Source organism: Pleurodeles waltl, chromosome 8 (genome assembly GCF_031143425.1).
Source record: "Pleurodeles waltl isolate 20211129_DDA chromosome 8, aPleWal1.hap1.20221129, whole genome shotgun sequence".
Taxonomy (NCBI): Eukaryota; Metazoa; Chordata; class Amphibia; order Caudata; family Salamandridae; genus Pleurodeles; species Pleurodeles waltl.
In genome coordinates this window covers 110,155,616-110,179,364 of record NC_090447.1, presented here as the reverse complement: position 1 = coordinate 110,179,364, position 23,749 = coordinate 110,155,616, and the positions used below count along the sequence as shown (strand labels likewise).

The 23,749-nt window shown below is 45.4% G+C and overlaps 1 protein-coding gene across 4 annotated transcripts in view; it reads right to left on the bottom strand.

Annotated features, from left to right (window-relative positions):
- FCHSD2 (FCH and double SH3 domains 2) overlaps positions 1–3,514 on the bottom strand; it is a 441,879-nt gene extending 438,365 nt beyond the window's left edge. For 2 of the 4 annotated variants that reach the window (XM_069203849.1, XM_069203851.1), the window contains exon 1: positions 3,053–3,320. In XM_069203849.1, coding sequence (XP_069059950.1) covers positions 3,053–3,073 — 21 coding nt within the window. In that variant the 5' untranslated portion in view covers positions 3,074–3,320. Of the gene's footprint in view, positions 1–3,052 lie in introns of all 4 variants that reach the window. The other 2 variants (XM_069203852.1, XM_069203850.1) reach the window with 2 other exon arrangements.
- Positions 3,515–23,749: the final 20,235 nt, after the last annotated feature.

The window sequence follows — 23,749 nt, the reverse complement described above, 5'->3', positions numbered from 1 at the left end:
CTGAAACCAGGGATCTGACAGCTTCCAAATATTTGGGCTGAGGAACGAAAGCAGAAAGAGTCCCAAACACCTAGAACCCGAAGGCGACGTAAACCTTGTAGCCTAGATCCTTAAGGTAGGATGATTCCAAAACCATAGGATGTCAGGGCCTCCGGATCCCTGATCCCTGTGTTCTCGATGGTGCAAAATCATAGAGCTCTTGCACTGGCTGAAGAATGCTCAAGCCGGGTGATGCAAATGCTACAGAATTCCCAAGCCCTGGATTTGAAGGGCAGAGAATAGTGAAGCCTTGGGCGGGATCTGACAGAAAAGAAATCCCTGAACGCTAGATCTCTACAATGAGTAGCCCATGTATCCTAAACATAGAAGGCTGCAGAATCCATAAACGTCAGAGTCTGAAGCTGCTGATGCCATAAAATCTGGGATGTGAAGGCCTCAGACTACCTGCATCCTGAACTTGAGACCAGAGTGCTTCAATGATCACATGGGATCAGCAGTCTAGCTGCATTCCAAAGACAGGGGTTGATGATTCTGCATCTATCACCTGGAGGATTTCAATGCTGCAGATTCTCTGGAGGTAAGGATCTGACACCTCCGCAGGGCCCGAGCTATAATAAACCAATGCTGCAAGTCATCGAGTCCTGTGATCTAGAGAATGCTGAATCCGGCAGGCATGGAGCCTACTGGCAGCACAAGTCCTAAACTGGAGGCTGCGATTTAACCCCAGGATCTGAAGGCTGCAGAGTGCCTGGACGTCTGAATCAGAGGAATGTTGAGACATTGGATCATGACACCTGGATGCACAACGGTGTCTAAACTCTAGTATCTGAAGGATGCACAGAAACTTAACTCTAGTATCTGAAGGATGCACAGAAACTTAACCCTAGTATCTGAAGGATGCACAGAAACTTAACCCTAGTATCTGAAGGATGCACAGAAACTTAACCCTAGTATCTGAAGGATGCACAGAAACTTAACCCTAGTATCTGAAGGCTCCAGAGAAACTGAACCACAGGCCCTGAAGGCGGCCAGAGGGCCTGAACTCTAGCATCTGAAGGCGGCCAGAGGGCCTGAACTCTAGCATCTGAAGGCGGCCAGAGGGCCTGAACTCTAGCATCTGAAGGCGGCCAGAGGGCCTGAACTCTAGCATCTGAAGGCGGCCAGAGGGCCTGAACTCTAGCATCTGAAGGCGGCCAGAGGGCCTGAACTCTAGCATCTGAAGGCGGCCAGAGGGCCTGAACTCTAGCATCTGAAGGCGGCCAGAGGGCCTGAACTCTAGCATCTGAAGGCGGCCAGAGGGCCTGAACTCTAGCATCTGAAGGCGGCCAGAGGGCCTGAACTCTAGCATCTGAAGGCGGCCAGAGCGCCTGAACTCCAGCATCTGAAGGCGGCCAGAGCGCCTGAACTCCAGCATCTGAAGGCGGCCAGAGCGCCTGAACTCCAGCATCTGAAGGCGGCCAGAGCGCCTGAACTCCAGCATCTGAAGGCGGCCAGAGCGCCTGAACTCCAGCATCTGAAGGCGGCCAGAGCGCCTGAACTCCAGCATCTGAAGGCGGCCAGAGCGCCTGAACTCCAGCATCTGAAGGCGGCCAGAGCGCCTGAACTCCAGCATCTGAAGGCGGCCAGAGCGCCTGAACTCCAGCATCTGAAGGCGGCCAGAGCGCCTGAACTCCAGCATCTGAAGGCGGCCAGAGCGCCTGAACTCCAGCATCTGAAGGCGGCCAGAGCGCCTGAACTCTAGCATCTGAAGGCGGCCAGAGCGCCTGAACTCCAGCATCTGAAGGCGGCCAGAGCGCCTGAACTCCAGCATCTGAAGGCGGCCAGAGCGCCTGAACTCTAGCATCTGAAGGTTACACAGAAACTGTACCGCAGGACCTGAAGGCTGTGGAGAGCCGGACCTCTAGCGTCTGAAGGGTGCAGACAGAGCCCTAGCAGCTGAAGGTTGCAAAGTACCTCAGCTCTACCATCCTAACGCTGCAGACAGAACTCTAGCATCTGATGGCTGCAGAGAGCCTGAAGAATAGCATCTGAAGGCTGTAGAGCACTGTAACTAGTATCCTCAGGCGCCACGGAAACAGGGCCACAGAACCTGAAGGATACCTAAACTCTAGCATCCGAGGCTACAGACACACTGAACCATGAGATCTGAAGATTGCAAAGACACTGAACCCTGGGAGCTGAACGATGCAGCGTACTTTAGCTCTGGTACCTGAAAGCTCAGAGATCCGAAAGCCGCAGACTGCGTAAAATCTGGCATCCAGAGGCTGTATATATGTGAAGACTGTAGTGTCTTAAACGTTAATACCCAAAAAGGTGCTGTATCCAAGACCATAAGAGCTTCGGGGATTCAGAATCCATAAACTTTAGAACCTGAACTCTGCAGAATTTATAAACGCTAGAATCAGTGAACATCAGAATCTACAAACTTTGTGACATGACTTCAGAATCCATGTAAATTCCTGAAAACTAAGAGTAGCATGCTTGGGGATCCCTGTATCCCAAAAACGAAGGTTTCAAAGTCCATTAACTGTGATTTGAAGACCCCTTAAAAGTGCAGGACCGGTGACCCCGCCCCCTTCTGCAGGCTCCCGTTCGCTACCCTAGTTTTAGGGGTCACTGTGCTACATGCTGCAGAATCTTTGAAGAAGATGAAACAGACCCCCTTCTCACAGAATGCCCCTGCGGCCACAGCATGGAGAAAACCTGAACCCCAAGCGGTAGGACTCCTTCCCCCCCGGAGAATGGAATAACCCACACTGAGGATGCAAGACCTGTCAAGATCCAGGGTCCTCACCCTCGCCCAAAAAACTGCAGACATCTTCCACAAAGCCACGGAGTTACACTAGACCCAGGTCCCTCTGAAACACAGACCCATGCAGCACGGACCTGGATCCCTAACATGCATGCACCCCAAAACAGTCTACCTTCTTTAGGGGGGTCTCTTTGCCAGGACGCATGGGGGGCTCAGGGATCGCGCCCCTCCACCCCTGGTATATTTATTTGCCTGTACGGGGGCGCTCTGGGGTGCACCCCTCCCCCGCCCAGGGCTCACCTTTCTCGGCGGAGGCTGCATGGTGCTCCTGCGGGTCGGGGAGAACCATAAATCCCGTGCGTGGAGAGGAGCCTCCGGCTTCAGAGGGGCCCGGCGCCGGGGGAGGCGCTGCTCGGTGCCCGCCTCGGCATCACCGGCCTAGGCCCGCCCGGGTCTCCTCCATTCAGCAGAGCGCACCCCGGCGGGGAGCGAGCGAGGGGAGCCCGCGGCGCGCAGCACGGAGAGGGCCGGAGAATAACAGCGCAGCGGCGAGAGGCGGGGAGGAGGCGCTGGGAGCCGGGGAGGAGGAGGGACGCAGGGCTCGGGAGGAGGAGCGCGGAGCCCCGGGAGGCGCGGGAAGAGGCGGCACCCAGCTGCGGGAGGGGTACGGACCCAGGGAGGAGGGGTGGGAGACCCAGAGGAAGGCACCCCTTGAAGGAGGGCTACCCGCTCCCGGGGTAGGAGGGAGGCTTCTAGGAAAGTGGAGGGGGCAGAGCCTGGGTGAGGAGGTGGCTCCGGGGCGGGAGGGTTACACTGGAGGCGGGGTCACCGGCACATTGAGGGGTCCCATGCCAGGGGGGGCTGCTGAGGTGATGAGCATCTTACGGATAACGGAGGATGCAGAGACTTGGGACCAGGGGCATGTTTTTTGTTTGTTTTGTTTATAGCGCGAACTCGAACTGAAGGGATCGGGGCGCTTTACGTGAGCTCCAGTTACGTTACGCAAGGACACATGTGGGGAAGAAGTGGGGGCACAAGCTGAGGCCCCGATTCACAGATGAAGAGGCAGATACGTCTGGGGCAGGATAGAGGACACATGGGGGGAGTTCAGAGAGGGGAAGTGTCCAGAGCCAGGAGAGGTGGGACACAGGAAGGGATGAAGACCTTGGGTACTGACAGGAGAGAGGGAAGGGGACAGTGGAGGGGGTGGATGCAGAGCACAGAAAGGAGGAGGACAAACTAAAAGGAGGTGGAGACACCGGCTCGGGGAGGGAAAAGGTTCCTGGAAGAGGAGGGCAAAGAGACTCATTGAGGAGGAGAGCTTGGGGCGAGGAGGTGGGAAGAAAGCCTCGGAAGGCGGGGATATCCTCAGCTGTAAAGCAGGCGGCGGGAGCAGTCAAAGCCAGGCCCGGGACGGGGACAAGGGCTTCAGGGCGCATGTGGCCTTACATATAGGGGACCTGGCCGGGGTGAGCGAGAACCTCGGAAAAGAAAGTAATGCCAGGAGGCGGAAATAAAACAATTACTAGACCTATGTCTTTTTTTGGGGGAGGGGGGCTGTAGTCTACTCCCAGACTCCCCCAGCCGAAACTTCCTTGTTATTAAAACTGTTTTAAGCCCGTCAAAGAAAAGGAGCCCGAAGGAATTGTGCTGTTTTTTCTTAACCCAAGGAGGAAGGTCAGGAGATTAACTTGTGTTTGGAAAAATAAATATACCTTTTGATCATCCGAGCCCTCTACATTTCCCCTGCTCCTTTAAAGGGTTTACTGATAAGAGTGATCCTACGCTCTAGCTTCACGGGTATAGGGCCAGATGTATCGTCGTATCCAATACCGATTACCTAATTGCGATTTTTTGCGAATCACAATTAGGTAATCGCTATTGGAATGAATGAAACTCCAGGAGTTTCATACTGCGATTCGCAATGGCTCGCAAATGGACCTACCTCATCAATACTCATGAGGTAGGTCGCAATTTGCAAGCCATTGCGAATGGCTACAATCACAGGGATGGTGGCCTGCTGGGCTCAGCAGACCACCAAGTCTATGATTGTTTTTCAATAAAACAATCTTTTTTTTTTTTTTAAATGCAGCCCGTTTTCCTTAAAGTAAAACGGGATGCATTTAAAACTTAAAAGTTTTCATTTCATTTTTTAAGAGTAGGCAGTGGTCCATTGGACCACTGCCTGCTCTTAAAAAACGTTTTCGCATGCATTCACAAAGGGGAAGGGGTCCTTTGTGGACCCTTCCCCTTTGCAAATGGGTTACCACCTACTTGAAATAGGTGGTAACTGCAATTATCATACATTCCTCTGCGATTCGGTATTAGGAAGGGACGCTCTTGACACACCCCTTCCTAATACCGAATCTGTATGTAGTCGTAAATCCAATTTGCAATTCGGTAAAAGTTACTGAATCGCAAATTGCCCTTGTTACATACCAATACGCATTTATGTGATCGCAAACGGATGATTGTTTGATACATTTGGCCCATAGTCTCTCGGAGTCATTAGAGACAGACACCTGGGACTTGTCTGCATCGTTCATGGTTGGACCGATGGACAGGATGGCAGTCACACAAACATGGACTATTACAAAAGTCTGCCGAAATGAAGCACTCCTTCTACCTGTCTCAATACCGAACAGTTGTCTGCTGCAGGAGGCGTTGCATACAATACCTCAGAAATTGAGCTTTGGGTCGGACCTTGCTCACTATTGGATGGTTTTCTTGTCTATCTCAGCTCCTTGATCTTTTTTGGATAGAGTTCCTTCCTACTCTTGTGTTTGTTCCACCCCTTCAATATTTCTTCTTAACCACTGGTTTTGATTTAATGCGTGGTACCCTTCCACTGCTGACATCATGGATAGTGCTTTAAACGGAGATATAGAAGTGCAGGTACTTTCTGTTTAGAGTACCTGTTTGCTCCTAAGAAGCGCTGATACTCTCCCATTAAATGTATTGCTGCAGTGCTGAAAAGTGCAGGTACTCTCCCATACAAACTGAAGAAGTGCATGTACTTAGTACTGGACAGTACCTGCCCATTAAAGCACTGATCATGGAACATTTCTTTGTGTGTTTCATTTCTCATTTAGTACTTCTAGGCTTGGTATGTCCTGCTCATTCATTAGGCTCTTCAGCACATAGAGAACCACTTGCGCCCTCTGCTGATGGCACGTTGGTACTTACACATCATCTTTTTTTAAAATCATCAAAGATATTTCCCCATCTGTCATGTGGACCTTTGTTAGTTGACTTGAAGAGCTGCAAGAGAGAGGAAAATTAGAAACGCATTTCCACCTCGCAAAGCAAATGCGACTCCACAATAAGGACCAGGAATCAATAATTATAATTAAAGGGATTTATTTTAATATATTGATCAATCCAGTATATATGCAGAATAATAGTAAGTTCATAAGATAAAGCAATGTAATTTGTTGGCTGAAATGTCTCAATAGGTTAAGCCCTTATAATATGAGATACAGAATGGTTTATTGTACATATTTTGTGGGTCCTGCGCCCGCTGCCGTGCATCGCCTCGTTAGGTGGATGAAGTCGGAAGAGCTGCAGGATATATATATATATATATATATATATATATATGCACACAGTCTTCGTGAAAACTCACAGCAAAGAAACAGCACACCACAAAGTCTCTGGAACCAAGGATTTAATACACGAAAGAAAAACGAAGCGTTTCGTTTTTATTTCGTGTATTAAATCTTTGGTTCCAGAGACTATGTGATGTGCCGTTTCTTTGCTGTGAGTTTTCACGAAGATTGTGTGCAGTTTAGGTGTGGTGGTGCGCGCCCTATTCCTGGCACTCCCGACGTTTAGGAGCAACTGAGCACGCCGAACTCTGCATGGATGTGTATATATATATATATATATATATATATATATATATATATATATATAAAAACACCAGGACTTTGTACAAACTAGAATTGACATATAAAAATTTGTCTGTAAATTGAAATTGGCCAAATACTTTTCTACAATGGGACCTAATAGAGCATCAAAAGAGTTCCAGATGTTGTATGATTCGAAATTGACAACAGAACAAAGTTCTGATGTTAAAACATTGTACGATTTGACTCATGATTTGGATGATGATCAAGTGACGGAAATGCAAATATTATCCACTTTAGGAATAGATACAGGACGAAAGGAATATACTAAGTTCAAACCTAAATCAAAGTTTTGCCCATTCCTGTCACTGGGTAATAAAATCGATGTGTTCCATTATATAGTCCTCAATGATTTGGAAAAGATACAGTGGCATAGGAATGGAAATAGAGAAAATCTGACCAAAATTCAACGAAATGCACTTAAAGATCTGATGGAAAATCAATCTATAATAATCAAACTGGCGGACAACGGAGGTAATATAGTAATCTGGGGGAGGGAAGATTATGTTGCTGAGGCATTCAGTCAGTTGAATACAGAGTCTAATTATTGTAAGTTAACAAGGAACCCTATGAATGAGTTGGAATCGGATCTGAATGTGAGATTGGAAAAATGGTACTCAGATGGGCTGATAAGCTTTGATGAAAAAACATTCATGATGAAGGAGAATCTGATTATTTCGACTATATATTTTTTACCCAAGATTCACAAGACCCTGAAAAAAACACCAGGGAGACCAATCATCTCGAGTTGTGGATCGTTATATGAAGGGGTGTCCAAATATGTGGATTATTTTTTGGCACCAATGGTAAAAGATTTGAATTCTTATATACAAGACTCAGGAGATTTTCTCAGATTACTAGAAGGTGTGGCATGGCAGTCTGACTATATGTTGGTCACCATAGATGTAGTTTTCCCTTTATACATCCATCTCGCATGAATTGGGCATGAAAGCAGTGAAATGTTTCTTACAAAAAAGAAGTACACACTTAATTAAACATTCTGAGATGTTATTAGAGATGACCGAATTGTGTTTAAGGAACAATGTATTTATATTTAACCATCAGATTTACAATCAGATTTGTGGGACTGCCATGGGAGTTTCATTTTCTCCAAGCTGTGCAAACCTGGTGATGGGTTGGTGGGAGAAGTGCATAGCTTCGGCCAGGATAGTGAGAAATACACGGAGAAGGTGGTGATGTGGTTACGGTATATAGATGACTTATTTTTGATTTGGAGTGGTACTGAAGAACTGTTCAAATAATTTTTAATTGAATTAAATACGAATAATGTTGGACTTCAATTTACATGCAAAACAAGTAAGACTTCAATAGAATTTTTAGATGTCATGGTCTATATATAGAAAACAATGTGTTACAGACAACATTACATAGGAAACCCACGGCAACCAATAGTATCCTGCATGGATCAAGCTTTCACCCTAAATCACTTATAAAGAGTATCCCATATGGTGAATTTATTAGAATTAAAAGAAATTGTTCAAATGAAAAATATAAGGATATCAAATTTAGGGATACTGAGCAGAGGTTATTGAAAAGAGGATACAGAATGAGAGAGATGAAACAAGGTGAGACCAAAGCAAGATTGAAAACACAAGCACAGATATTGGTAAAGAAAAAGGAATGTGAGATTGAGATGCAAACAGATAAGATAAGACTTATATTGGACTGTAGTAAAGAGAATCATCAGATATTGAATGTTTTAAACAGGCATTGGCATGTCATCAAAAAGGATGGTGATATTGGTTCACAAATTGGTACTCGCCCATTCGTAACATATAGGAAAGTGCCATCGTTGAAAGATATGTTAGTGAAAAGTCACTTTGAAGTACCGGCGGTCTCCAACTGGTTAGTAGATGGAAATAAAGTTTTTTTTGCTGCAATAAGTGTAAAGCATGTAAAATTGGCTGCAATAAGAAGGGGGTTATGGACTTTCAGGGCAAAGAAATTCCGATTAAAGATAGAATTACATGTGAGACCACATTTGTAGTATATGTCATAGAATGTCTTTGCGGCTTAAGATACGTAGGCAGCACCATATGTCCCCTTAAGAAGCATATTCTTGAGCATGTGAGGGCGGTACAAAATGATGATAATGACTATGCAATGACTAAACATTTGAAAAATCATGAAAAATCAAGTTGGTTACATATGAGATATTTTGGTATTGCAACAGTAAAGAAACAGGAGAGAGGAGGAGATAGAGTACAAAAATTGAGGCATCTGGAGTCGAGGTACATCATTAGACTAAAAACTAAGATCCCGTATGGGATAAACAGTGATGAGGAACTGTACTGTCACTTGTAAATATGTAAAATAAAATACAATTGATAAGAGGGATGGCCAAAAACTCTACTGATAAGAACTAATTGCACCAGGTATGGAATAATAGCAATATCATGCTGCCAACACATGATAAGTGGATTCATTTAAAATGAAAAATTGGTACTAGACCATAATTGTGTAAAAGTGATAATAGAATTTCAGTACCATTTAGATAAATTAGATGTGGAGTTAGATGTGGAGTTTATGAAACAATTGTATAGATGTAGAAATATGTGTTGTTCAGCAGGGGAGAATACTACACTAGTTGGTATGATGACTATAAGAAATATGAGTACTTTTGTTTTTATATGTAAATATATGCTAATATAGTTATGTTAGTGGTCTCTTTTTTAATTTTTTTTGTGTAATATCATGAGTTTAAATTGAATGGACTACATATCCCAGAATGCCACATAAAGGCATGAATGGATAAAGAGTAGAAATAGTTAAGAATGGATCACTTAATCACCGTGATCATGACCTTGTAGGTTGAAACGCGTTGGTGTTGGTGTTATCAGTTACAGATTAAAGAAGAAAATCAAGAATCCTGCAGAAGAGTGCCGCTTTATTGAATCTGTGGCAAATTTGTGTGGTGATATACATATATATATATATATACATATATATATATATGCACCCTAATAATAAAAAGCAGATGAAAGTTATATATAAAAATATGCAAATTAAAACTGGTAAAACTAATAGAAAACAATTTGCTTAAAAACAAAGGGGCGAATCAATGTCTAGGAGGCTCCAGACATACTTCCATGTCCAAAGTCAATGGGATCCAGGAAGGAACCTGCAACCATAGACAACAGATTCACCGTAGCATGAGAAGCAAGTTCCAGTGAACAGATATGGTCAGATCCAGTCAATTCAGCTGGTGCTGAGGCAGGCAATTATGTAACCACAAGGTTAGAGCCAGATTTCAGGAATCCAGGAGGCGAGGCATCCATATCATCTGGAAGAGATCACTCATAGTACTCATCCAGCAGCAATGGCAGCCTGATGGAACAACAGTGAAGGTGGGTCCTCAACAAGCTCAAGTGCAGATTCATATCCGCAGAATTAACCAATTGCGTAGCTAGACACAAGTCCAGTGCACTCTTGAAAGGGCACTGCAGATAGGGAAACACATTCTGCACACATCGTAACCACACAGGTCTAAGCAATAAAGACCAGTTCATGGTCAATTTCTGGAACAAAGACACTTCAAAATACTGTATCATGTGTTCACGACACAGCAGTATGTGTGATAGATGCATCATTATTTGTCCTTGCCGTGGAACATCCACTGCAGAACAACAAAAAGAGAACCAAAATAGCAATGCCTAGGAATAATACATTCAGTATGTCTCCAGAAACACTGGAAACCGAAGTGTGCAGAAACGACTGCATCACTCCGATCACAGTCTGGAACATGCTCAAAAACCAGACCAAAGGGCTTTATAAAAATGTACCACTCCTGCAGTATTCCGTGCATTAAATATTCAGTAAACAAGTTCACCAAAATGCTGTGGCAAGTTAGGCTTTTGGTCGGCTCAGCTTATTGAAGTTCAGTCTAAAAAAAGGGACAGAAGGCTATCCAATAATTTCCCTAACCATGTGTGGGTGGAAATAATACATTGCTACAGTGGGTCCCGACCCTGGAGACCATCACAACATTTGGGACACCTGGTTTCATCCCAAAACAACCTTGGTCATTCAGAACCAAATAACTCTCTTTTGAGAATATGCAGAATACTGGGTGAGTCAAGGAGATAGGTAAGCCTTGCAGATAACACACCAGATTTGCCATGGACAGATTACACACGCCATGCAGCATTACCTCTTTACAAAGTAATGAATGGCCAAACAAAGTTTCACATTCATTTCCACTAAGGAAGATTTCAGTTTCCCCACGCGTACACTTGTAATCAAAAGGCAAAACCCAGGACTCACGAACAAAGCTATCCTCCACTGCATCGTTACCTGATAATATTTCAAACAAGATGTAAATTAAAATGTAGAGATTGGCAAAAAGATAAAGACATGGATTAACCACATGACAGAAGGTGTTTCAGCTACTGAAAAAGGGTAATTTTTCTAATAACTCAGTGTTCAACATGGTGTAAGTTTGTCTTTTTTGCCATCAGTCTCTGTATGCCTGTTCATTTAAGTGGCAAGAACAACTCTGTTGTGTTCAGATATTTCCATGGTACACAGTTTTCAAAACATGCAATGTCTAACTGAATTGGATAATCAATCTCAGCTGGTTCTGTCCATGTTCCAACAAGCACATGTCATTTTGTATAATATTGAATGCAAATGACACAATGTTATTCAAAGAATAAATGCAGGTTTGCAGCATAGTTATACCGTTGTCCGCAATAGCCAATGTTTTTTCAAAATTTTCCCTGTGAATCTGTCTTAATGGTTCAGTAGCGTCTTTCTGGGAAATTTTCCAAATCTCATTATGTATGGCATATAGAAAGTGTTTTTCATGAAGTGATCTAGGATCTAACAGAAAGTCTTGCAAATCCATGTCATCAGAAAGGAGAGACAGGTGTTCCTTAACTGCAGCTAAAGTGGAATGTTGTAACCATTGCTGGCACAATTTCCCTATACTGTACGTGGTACCTACCCTGAATGTTATGATTGCAAGAGCCAAGGGTCTGGTCAGCTAGCTTTAAATCCCAAAGTGGACTTTAAAAAAAAGTGCATGACAACCATTAGTGTCGACTGGCCACACTAACCACCCGGCTGCACCTGAAATTGAAGAATTATATTTAACATTCTGAATCATGTCAATTAATTGCTCTTCTGTGAAGTTTGCTAAATGTTGCCAGTTGTCAAAGTGGGCAGTGGAGGGATTGCTAAATGTATTAATTTCTTTAATTATGGCAAGACCCTTGAAAGTTGTTTGTTGTACCGTTTTGTTCTGGAATATCCTCTGTCTAAGTATGCAACGGGCCCTAAACAAAGCATCAATACCCTGTACTTGCCAATTGCGTGTTCCCCAGATAGATTTCAAATCAATATTATTTTTTCAATGTTTATAATGCTGTAGGGTCAATTGGGACATACATGAATCTGAATAAATCAGTTCAGTTTTGGTCAGCCTGTTTTTCTTCGATGGGGAAGGGGTCAGTTCATAATAACAAGAACTCAGGTCTAAGGACTTGTGTCCTGAAAAATATGCAAACTTTTTCATGTATGTTTTAGAACTATCTACATTGTGTGTAATTAAAAACTGCATGAGGAGAACTAGCTCTGTTTAAATCGGCAATGATGAGAACAAAGTATATCCCCATAATTCGCAGAATTCAAGTACCAATCTTCATTTTCAAATACAGAGTAGCTTTCCAATTCAGAGATCATAGTTCTTACTGTGCTCACATCCCATTCATCGGAGAAAGCACCAGGAACAATGATGTTGTCCATTGATATTCTGAAGACATACAGTATCTGTAAAGTTTCAGTGGGACCAAAAACATCAAACGTGACCTTATCCTACACAATTCCACCAGAGTCAGGAAATGCAGAAAGGTTCACAAGGGACAGGTCTCTTTGCACCCTATGCAAAGAAGGATGAGGCTTCAACACCTCAGCTACCAGTTCAGGAGCAGTGCATTCTGGAAAAGAATGTTCACTTAAAATCAAGAAGAAAACTGTAACAAATCCAATCCAAATGAAGAGGAAAAACAGCAAGATGGCAATCCAAACACAGGACTATGGAGGAATCAAGTAAGTCTTTGTTAGCGAAAGAAGAAAAGCACATCTTCCATGTAGAGAAGTTTGTGAAGAATTTGAAGAAAAATCATCAATGTTGATAAAGTAACAAATTTAGCTTGTTCAGAAACAGGAACATCACATGGTAAAGAACTGGTAGTCTTTTCCAAAGGTGGTTAGTAATAAACATTTTCTTTTTTTTAAAAGTATTTTTATTAAACAATGTGCAGCACACAGTGGATCATTAGAATGAAATACAACCATCATCTTGTATACATGTGGTCCAAAACACAGAGTATTCTCTGACAGCCTGGCACAGTGCCACCCTCACCGGAAACAGGGCCCCACCAGTCTCCCATCTCCCCCACCCTTTCTTAGTGTGCATGTAGGACATTCCATGGGCCCCATACCTTCTCCCACTTCTTGAGGCAGCCTTTACTTTGATAGACCATTCGCTCCACCCTTTGACACCAGTCCACAACCAAGACCCACACAACCACACTCAGAGGTTGGGGAACACCCCGTGCCCTGGCCACGTTCCAGTTGGCTACTCCTGCTGCAAGCCACAACCATGTACATTTGTACCTTGTCCATGAGGATTCCCCCGTTAGTGATAGGAGGAGCCACCTAGGATCACTAGTGATTGGCACACCCTGCACCCACAACCTTTTACGCACCACCGCTCCCCAGAAGAGCTGTATCTGGGGGCTGTTCCAGAGTATATGGTAGAATGCACCTACCATCCCGCACCTTCTCACAAATAGCTCTGTGTCTAGTCGTCCCATCTTTTTGAGTCCTACCCAGGAGAAGTAGGATCTATGTAGTAACCTAAGTTGACCTAAGCTGAAACAAGCCTGTATGGCTATTTCACATGTGCTCTTCATGGTATCAGCCCAGTCATCATCAAGAGGTCCCATGTCCCCTTCCCATGCTTCCCTCATCCTCCCCATTGGATCTGGTGAGTTATTAATCAGTTTCCTGTAAATGGTAAAGGTTGCATGGTCTAGGAGTGGTTCCGTAAGGACCCTATCCTCAAGTGGTGTTTTGTCCGGTAACTGTTCCCCCTCCATTATGTGTTTCTGAAGTGCATGGCCCAGTTGTAAATATTTGTAACATTCAGTTCCCTTCATGTCATATTCCTGCTGCAGTCCCTCAAAGGATATGAGGGCGTTATCTCTCCAGATGTCTCCAAAGTGTTCTATTTCGATCAACGCCCACTTAGAGAATCCCCTGAGGCTGCTCACCTCCTGTAAGAGGTCGCTGTCCCAGAGGCAGGTCTGCATTGTGAATGTCTCTCTCAAGCCCAGGTGGCAATTGGCATCCTTCCAGGCCTGTACCACAGTCCACGTATGTGTTGGCAGGACCCGGTCTTGTCGTTTACTGTATATGACCACCTTATGCCCCCTGGAGCCCATATCTGCTCTGGTTCTGTTTGGTCTGCGGAGGCCCAGTTATTTACCGCCACTAACTGCATCGCCCAGTAGTAGAAGAGTGCCTCTGGGACCGCCAGTCCCCATTATAGACTCCCCTCCGGAGCTTGCGCAAAGCAATTTGTGGGATGCCCCCAGTCCATAACAATGCTTGGACTGCCTGATTAATTTCCCGAAAGACCTCAGCCGGAATCATGAAAGGTGTGTTTTGGAAAATGTACAATAAGCGGGGCAGGGCCATCATTTTATCTAAGGTCACTCTGCCCAAGAGCGTGAATGGCAAGTGTCTCCAATGGTCTACATCCCGACGCAGCATGTCCAGCTGCGGGTCAAATTCCAGCAGAGAAATTCAGGTGGGTCCCGTGATACATATAACCCGAGGTACTGAAAGCCCTCGATTTCCACTGGGATTGTGCATCGTGGAGTGAGTCTGGGGATATTTCTCATCAGTGAGTAAAGGAGGGATTTCTCCCAGTTAACCCGAATGGTCACCGAATATTTTGAATATTTGCAGAAGCCTATCAATGGATAGGATCGGGCCCATGACATAAAGCAACACATCATCCGCATACAATGAGATGCGTTCCTCCCAGGCCCTGTGCCTGATGGACCCAGGCTAGTAAGAACAATTTAATTATTGTAATCAATAGTTGAAGACCGTAAGCTCATTTCAGGAGCATGTCCTTTATTGGCAGTAACACCAGGAACTAATGGAAATTCAGCATCTGTAGTCCCCAGCCAGGGAGAAGCAAGACTTGTGTTACTTAATTCCTGTAGAGGGATCTCATGCAGAGTAGTGCGTGGAGGCAGGTTACTACTGAGGAGCCCTTGTGACTTACTGTGGTAGAACTGGTCACATCGGATAGCTTTATTAAGTAGATTAAAACAAAGGTGGTCATTATGACCCTGGCGGTATTACAACGCCAGGGCCAAAACGACGGGAGCACCGCCAACAGGCTGGTGGTGCCTCCCGGCGTATTTTGACGCACCGCCGGGCCCGGCGGTTTTCCTCCACAAGGGCCCCGGCGGTGTAATCCGCCAGGGCAGCGCTGCCCAGGGGATTACGAGTCCCCGACCGACAGCCTTTTTCTGGCGGTCTGAACCGCCAGGAAAAGGCTGGTGGTAAGGGGAGTCGTGGGGCCCCTGGGGGCCCCTGCACTGCCCATGCCAATGGCATGGGCAGTGCAGGGGCCCCCTGACAGTCCCCATGCGGCTTTTCACTGTCTGCTGTGCAGACAGTGAAAAGCGCAACGGGTGCAACTGCACCCGTTGCACGGCCGCAACACCGCCGGCTCCATTTGGAGCCGGAACCCATGTTGGGGCCCACATCCCCGCCGGGCCAGCGGGGATGTCCATATGGGCACCGCGGGAGTGCGGCCACAGCTTGTTGTAATGAGGCCCCAAGTGTTTGTTTTTACAACCAGTAAGGGGAGGCAAACTTACAGTCTAGGACTGGCACTGTTGCTTGGTATGATGGGCCAAACTCCTTTTTGTTGATAATCTTCTATCGGACTAGATCCTCAGCCTTTGGAATCCAGCCGGAAGATACTGTCTCTTTCAGCCACACCACCGAACTCCACTGGACAGACCACCACTGCATCCACTTCTCCTTCAAGAAACCCACAACACACCACCACCCACAACAGATCCCCCACCGCAGTTGGAACAATGTCACCAAAGACCAACTTATCACGACCCTCTCCCAGAACCCACCCATCAACACCACCGACACTGATGCAGCTGCCCGCAACTTCAGGCAATGGGTCAATACCTGTGCCAATACTCTCGCCCCAATCAAGAATTCCTCCAACAGACACACCGACAGAAAGGCCTTCTGGTTTACCGATGACCTCCACGAATTTAAGCAAAGGTGCCAAAGACTCTAAAGAAAGTGGTGCCAAGATCAGACTCTGGACAACCACACAACCTTAAAAAACGCCATCCGCAGACACCACCAACTCATCGGAGCCGCCAAGAGAAACGCCTTCAAAGACCGAATGAACAACAACGCACACAGCCACAAGAAGCTCTTCAACATCGTGAAGGAACTCTTGAACCCCAGCTCCAATGCCAACGACATACCGCCATCCCAAGACCTCTGCGACTCCCTAGCCTCCTACTTCCACCGCAAGATTGCAGACATCCACGACAGCTTCAGCACCCAGACCCCCCGGCAACCACCAACACCACAGATTCACCTCCGACCAACCTCCTGCTCTCCTGGACCTCCGTCAACAACAACAACACCATCAAAATCATGAACACCATCCACTCCGGCTCTCCACCTGACCCCTGACCCCTGCCCTCACCACATCCTCAACAAATTAAGCTCCGTCATTGCACCCCAACTACGGAAGATCATCAACAGCTCCTTCGAGTCCACCACCTTCCCGGAGAGCTGGAAACACGCCGAGATCAACGCCCTCCTCAAAAAACCCAAGGTGGACCCAAAGGACCTCAAGAACTTCCGGCCTATCTCCCTGCTCCCCTTCCCGGCAAAAGTCACAGAGAAGGCTGTCCACAGACAACTAACCTGCTTCCTCGAGGAGAACCGCACTCTGGACCCTTCCCAATCCAGATTGCGCAGCAACCACAGCACCGAAACCGCCCTCATCGCTGCCACCGACGACATCAGAACCATACTGGACAGCGGCGAAACCGCGGCCGCCATCTTCCTGGACCTCTCGGCAGCGTTCAGCACCATCTGCCACCACACCCTATGCTCACGCCTCAGCAATGCTGGAATCCGTGACAGAGCCCTGGACTGGATCACCTCTTTTCTCACCGGCAGAACCCAGAGAGTCCGCCTCCCCCAGTCCGCTTGGAGGCCACCGAAATCATCTGCAGCGTACCCCAGGGTTCGTCCCTCAGCCCGACCCTCTTCAACGTCTACATGGCCCGCTCGCTAACAGCTCCCGATCCCACAACTTCAACATCATCTCATACGCTGACGACACCCAGCTGATCCTCTTCCTCACCAAGGAATCCGGCAAGACCTACCTCCACGAAGGAATGAAGGCCATCGCCGAATGGGTGAAGAGCAGCTGCCTCAAACTCAATTCAGATAAAACGGAAGTCCTCATCTTCGGCTCCACCCCCTCCGCATGGGATGACTCCTGGTGGCCTGACACTCTCGGAACCACTCCGACTCCCACCAACCACGCACGCAACCTAGGATTCATCTTGTACCCCTCACTATCCATGACCCAGCAAGTAAACACTATCTCCTCCTCCTGCTTCAACACCCTCCACATGCTCCAAAAGATCTACAAATGGATACCCACTGAAACAAGAAGAACAGTCACCCAAGCCCTCATAAGCAGCAAGCTGGACTACGGCAATGCCCTCTACGCAGGAACCACGACCAAACTCCAGAAGAGGCTGCAACGCATCCAGAACGCCTCCGCACGCCTCATCCTGGACATCCATCGCCACTGCCACATCACAGACCACCTGAAAAACCTGCACTGGCTCCATTCAGCAACAGAATCACCTTCAAACTCCTCACTCATGTTCACAAAGCACTGCACAACACCGGACCAGAATACCTCAACAGACGACTCACCTTCTACACCCCGACCCAGCATCTCCGCTCCGCCGATCTCGCCCTCGCAACCGCCCCACATGTCTGCAGAACTACGACCGGCGGTAGATCATTCTCGCACCTCGCCGCTAAAATGTGGAACACTCTTCCCACCCACCTGTGCCAGACCAAAGACCTCCTTACCTTCAGGAAACTTTTCAAGACCTGCCTGTTCGAGCAGTAGCAGCCTCTCCCCCCTTCTTCCCCCACCCCTCCTCAGCGTCTTGAGACCCTCACAGGTGAGTAGTGCGCTTTACAAATTCCTGATTGATTAGTTGTTCCTTCAATTCATCAGTGGCAGAACGTTTAGCAGTTTCATTTGAGTGCTTATCTTGGAAGTCTTGCAATTCCTGTGAGACAGCACATTGTTCATTAATGTCAAAAGTCATATCTGTCGTCACTGTGCCAGGATTATCGAGATCTGGAATGTACATCTGGATGCGAAAAAGGACCTCGTTATGGGGTCCAGCCTACCAAATTTCTTCTAGGCAGATTATTTAAAGCTGTCAACATTAGGACAGTGCGCGCTCTACGTGCGACGTAATACAAAAAGCCAATCCTCATGTAATGTAATAATTCATGCATTAAGTGTTAATGCAGCATGTTAACCTTTTGCATTGCAGAGATTCATATTGACAAGCCATTAATGCTGTTTGCAATGTATTGCTCATTTTCAAAACTTTGATGCAGGATTACAGGGTGTGTTTAGGGTGTGGTCCCTATTCTAAGCCTTTCTAGAATCCTTTCCTGCAGCCTGACTGGGTGTGGCACGTGGGCAGGGCCTGGGTCTATTTAAAGGACCCAGACCAGCTCCACGTGCTCACTATTCAGAGGTCCCGGTGCAGAGCAGCAGCATTTTCCTGAACTCCTGTTCCGGAGGCCTACCTAGGATTTCCTGGCCCTGTCCTCATTTTCCTGGGTGATCTTCAAGCAGGGCGGTAAGGCGGAGGTTGGGTTAGGCCCCCGACTCCGTTTTCAGAAATACTAGAGTTTTGGGCCTTTTGGTTAAATCGCGTGTGCGATGTTTTTCTTGGCATTTAACTCTTGCAGTTCAGATCGTCAGTGTGCGCGATCGTATCTTGGCATTTAGACCTTGATGGTTGAATCGGCAACAGTGTGCTCGATTCATTCTTGGCATTTAACTCTTGCAGTTCAGATCGGCAGTGTGCGCGATTGTATCTTGGCATTTAGACCTTGATGGTTGAATCGGCAACAGTGTGCTCGATTCATTCTTGGCACTTAACTCTTGCAGTTCAGATCGGCTGTGTGCGCGATCGTATCTTGGCATTTAAATCTTGATGTTTGAATCAGCAGCAGTGTGCGCGATTCATTCTTGGCATTTAACTCTTGCAGTTCAGATCGGCAGTGTGCGCGATCGTATCTTGGCATTTAAACCTTGATGGTTGAATCGGCAGCAGTGTGCACGATTCCCTCTTGGAAATTAAAACTTGCAACTCAGATCGGCAGAGTATGTGATCGTATTTTGACATTTAAATCCTGATGGTTGCATCATTAACAGAGTGCGTGATTCATTCTTGGCATTTAACCCTTGTGTTTCAGATCAGCAGATTGCGCGATCATTTCTAGGCATTGAAATCTTGATGCTCAGTTTGATATTAAAGTGTATAATAATTTCTAAGCAATTGAATCTTGAAAAGTCAAGACAGAGTGTGTCCTTACAGTATCATTCATGAGTTTAGCGCAGGTTATTCCTGAAAACTAATGTGTTCATTGATTACTGTTATAGTGTGTCCTTGCAGTATCATTCATGAGTCTAGTGCAGTTTATTCCTGAAAACTAATGTGTTTATTGATCACTGCTATAATGTGTCCTTGCAGTATCATTCATTAGTCTAACACAGTTTATTCCTGAAAACTAATGTGTTTATTGATCACTGCTATAATGTGTCCTTGCAGTATCATTCATTAGTCTAACACAGTTCATTCCTAAAAAGTAATGTATTTATTGATTAGTGTTATCATGTAATTGTTGTTCCAAGAAATAACTTGAGTCAGTTCAAGGTTCAGAGCATAAGAGTTTATTCTACAAAAAAGCTCATATGAAAGTTTGCATAATCCTTCTTTATTTTCCAGGTATCCAGAGCTAATAAGGTCATGATATAGGAAAGCTCTTGATCATTCATGTTATCAACATATAGATATTATGAACAAAGCTTATGAAAGTCAATGTGAATAATCTGGCTATTGTGTTCTTAACTTTTGCTTCCACAGGTCTCCTTCCCCGCTGTTCCCAACCTAAAACCCCATCCCCCACTTGGCCATTCTTTAACTCTTTGCTATAACGGCTAGTAGAGTTTGGAGCTGCCAAGAGGTGGACATATTGGGAACAGGTGCAAACCCCGAGGATCCGGACTCCTTGACAAAAGCTCTCTGGATTCCAAACAAGTAGTGGATCCAACTACTACCTGAACCTAATACTCTAGCTGTTAAAGACTGCTTTAGGTCACAGTTCTTCCTTTCCACTATCAAATTTTCCTCAGGATGATAGGGAGAGGAGTAGTGCACAGCAACACCCAGGGTTCCCATGGTATCCCTGTAAGCCTTAGAGGCAAACACAGGTCCAGGTGCGAGTGGAATGCCGCATGGCATACGTCCTCACAAAGATTTACAAATCTTTAATAACAGCTTGAACATCAGCCGATAGAACATGAATCTACAGCCAGTAGAATTATTTTAAACTAATCATCATAATTTAAAGAGCTGCAGTGACCTAAGTATACACATTGAAGGGGTTTGTTTGAAACTAAGAGGGGTGTCTGTGCTGTGCGGGCTGTGGTGGAACTTTTAATTTGTTGACTAATGTCACAGCTGAGGATGCACTGTTTTGCCTGCTTGTACAGACCATGGTACCAATAGTGTTTCTGGAGTAAGGAAATTGTAGCCACCACACCAGCATGAGCAGACAGCAATCACTCATGTGCTGCTATGAATTATTTCTAGACTGCGGTCCTAGTTGGGTATCACTTGATCACCCACCTTGGGAAGGCGGGCAAAGGAAATATTTTGGGCACTCAAAAGGTAGGAATATTTTGCTGGATATTTTGTAGGTAAAGGAGAGCCAATGCATGAAGCAGTGACAGGAGCCATGATGTCATCCTCTACCCTCATATAAGAACGAGTAATCACATGCTTTTGCAGAATCGTCGTCCAGAGAATTTGCTTCAACATTTATTCCAACACGTTTGTGACTCGATGTGTGAATTACATGAGCCCTTGGCAAGCAAACTATAAGATGCTCCACTTTTCCCCAAAACAGTTTATGCTTAATAGCATTCCCCTTGGAGTCTCTGAATCCATTCAGGTGCTAATAATGCAAATTATCATTGTAATACTGGATACAATAATATGATTTGCACACTATGAATGTGGGGAATTCAGGATCCATATTTTCCAGTGACAGAATCAGTGATTGTATTTCAGCCATCTGGGCAGTATAATCCCCTAAGGACTGTGTAAAATTTTTTATTGGCTGGAATACGGCATTCTTCATGACACCGCACAAGTTGCTGAATTTTGCTGTTTGGTGCCAATTGCAGGCTGAGCTGAACCACCAGTATAGATGATAAAATTATACCGTTCCTGAGGCAAAATGTCACTTGGCACAGGGTATTCTTGTTCGTATTATTGGAATTCTTGAGTTTGGAAAGTTGAGTCAAAGACATAAATCCCATAGGATATAATGGGATTTATATTTCAGCAGACGGGCTATCCATCACCGTTGTGACGGAGTGACCTATCTGCCGAAATCTAAGGCTGGAACGGGGTTACAACAGTTATGCGTTTCCCTTGAGCCAGTGGTCTTTCCTTTATGGTGGCCGTATGAACTGCAGTCGATATTGTTTCAGTGGATGCAAAACGCCTTTCAGTATTGAGATATAAATGCTATCTAGACAGAATAGAAGCAATGCTTACAAGAAACAAGCTGCGAATACAGTGAGTTCTCAGTACATTATTGTATGAGTGAGAAGCCATGTAAAATGTCACCATCAGAAAATAAATTCTAACTTTAAAATGTGCATTTTAAAATGGATGTGCAAAGCAGGCACTTTCGTGCTTTATCACACCGCCATCTTGAACTCCTGAAACTTTTACACCAATGGCTAGGAAGTGCCTGGGAGTCATTCCCACCACCAGCTCACGGCAGGCATAAATATGGCACTTCCAGTTATCCATTTCAGAAAACTACTGAACCTCAGAAGAGGACTGAACCTGCTGTCTGAGATCTGAGAAAAGCCCAGAAAACTGTAGCTGCTCTCGCTCTTGTACTCAAGACAAAAAAAAGGGTTCAGGGGTCATAAGACTGACCACCTGTTAAGCTATGGGGCTACAAGAGGCCTTTTCTTCCAACTGACCTTAACAACTGGGCCTGAACTGGACCCTCCTGTTGGCCTCTACATGCCACCCTGTGATTCTCTAAGTGCCTTTCCAGTGGTCCTGGGGCTTCAGAACTGTACTCCTGCGGTGGATTGGTACTCAAAGAACCAAAGTCAGAAGGGAAAATATGTGACCAGGATGAACTTGGTTGGTATATCCGACCAGCACTCCTTTGTGGTCACCCTCAAATTGTGCCTAGATCATGGTCTAATGCGACCATTGACTATCCTTGCCACTTGACCTTCGTTGGTGCTTTTCCTACTTAAAATCTTTCAAAAAGTCATATTTCAGTTTCCTCGTACTGTTTGTTTGTCATTTTAGTGTCATTTTATGTATTAAATTTTACTCTATTTTTCTAATTTGGATTTTTATTGTGCTGCGTTTCAACTTTATTACTCTTTTAGTGCTGCATTAATACTTTACACAACGCCCTATTTGAAGCCTGTATGTTCTACACTATAACTACTAGGGGGTTGAGTTCAGGCTAAGTTAGTGACTTTAAGGGTTCACCCTGACAAACGGTTGTGATTATTCCGCCAGGTGGGTAGTCACCCACCCCAACTAATAATTACATTTAATTTGTAATTACACAGTTGTGGGACACAGACGGGCACTCCAATAATTTATAGTGCCATGGGTTTAATTTAGTCTCTTGGGAAATGTGTTCCACATTTCTGTAGCCTTTAAGATCTGTTTGCTATGGGATACTGTATGGCCTTGTAACACTTGACTCACATTTTGGGGAAAAGCCTAGTTTTTGTTGCTTTTCTGAATTATAAGTAGTTGCATGTCATCCTTATCTTTTTAAGTATGATGTTTGTTTGTGCCGAAGTAAATGGTCTGGTGATCATGCTAGGTCACGGGTTGTATTTCATTCATCCTTTAATGCAAATATGGCCTTAACAGTGTGGCCTGCAATATGTGTGGGTCCAGAAACAATATGGTGAAAAATTCAGTGCTTCAAAGTAGTCAAGTAGGCCTGGAGTATTGTGTAGATCTGGTATCTCAAACCATGTGTTACAGTACACAGGAGTCATGCGTCATGCTGCAGGAGAGTTGGCTGTGATATCAGATATTGAGTCCAGGAGGGCATCTGTGAAGGTTGCCTTGTGTTGAGGTGGTCAGTAGATTAGAACGAGATGGTGAATATTGTTTGTGGTGAGTAGTGAATGAGTAACGACTTACACTCTGTATTGATTGATCTTTAAAAATGGCCTACCTAGGGAGCTGTTGTACACTACTGGTTTCTGTATAGCAATAGCTATTCTTTAGTGATGGTCTCATGCAGAATGTCTAGAGTGTTGTCTACCATCCAAGCTTCCGTGATAAGTAGCAGGTCTGGTCTAGAGATGTCAATTATATCATGTATGTTGGTTCCCTTCTTTCTTAAGGATTGTACATTATTCAGGGTACAGGATAGTTGTCTATTGAGAAGACCGGAAGGTCGTGTGATTACTGAATTGAGAATTGCTTTAGGTGTTGAGACCTCATGGACTGGGTAAGAGGTTTCTTAATCTGGGGTTTTGGGTGCTGTATGTCCCGAGATCTGTCGTTCTTTCTGACAATTGCAGTATTTAACTTCAGTAAAGCTTGAGTGAACAGGGGTTGGCATACTGGCATTTTTGTTG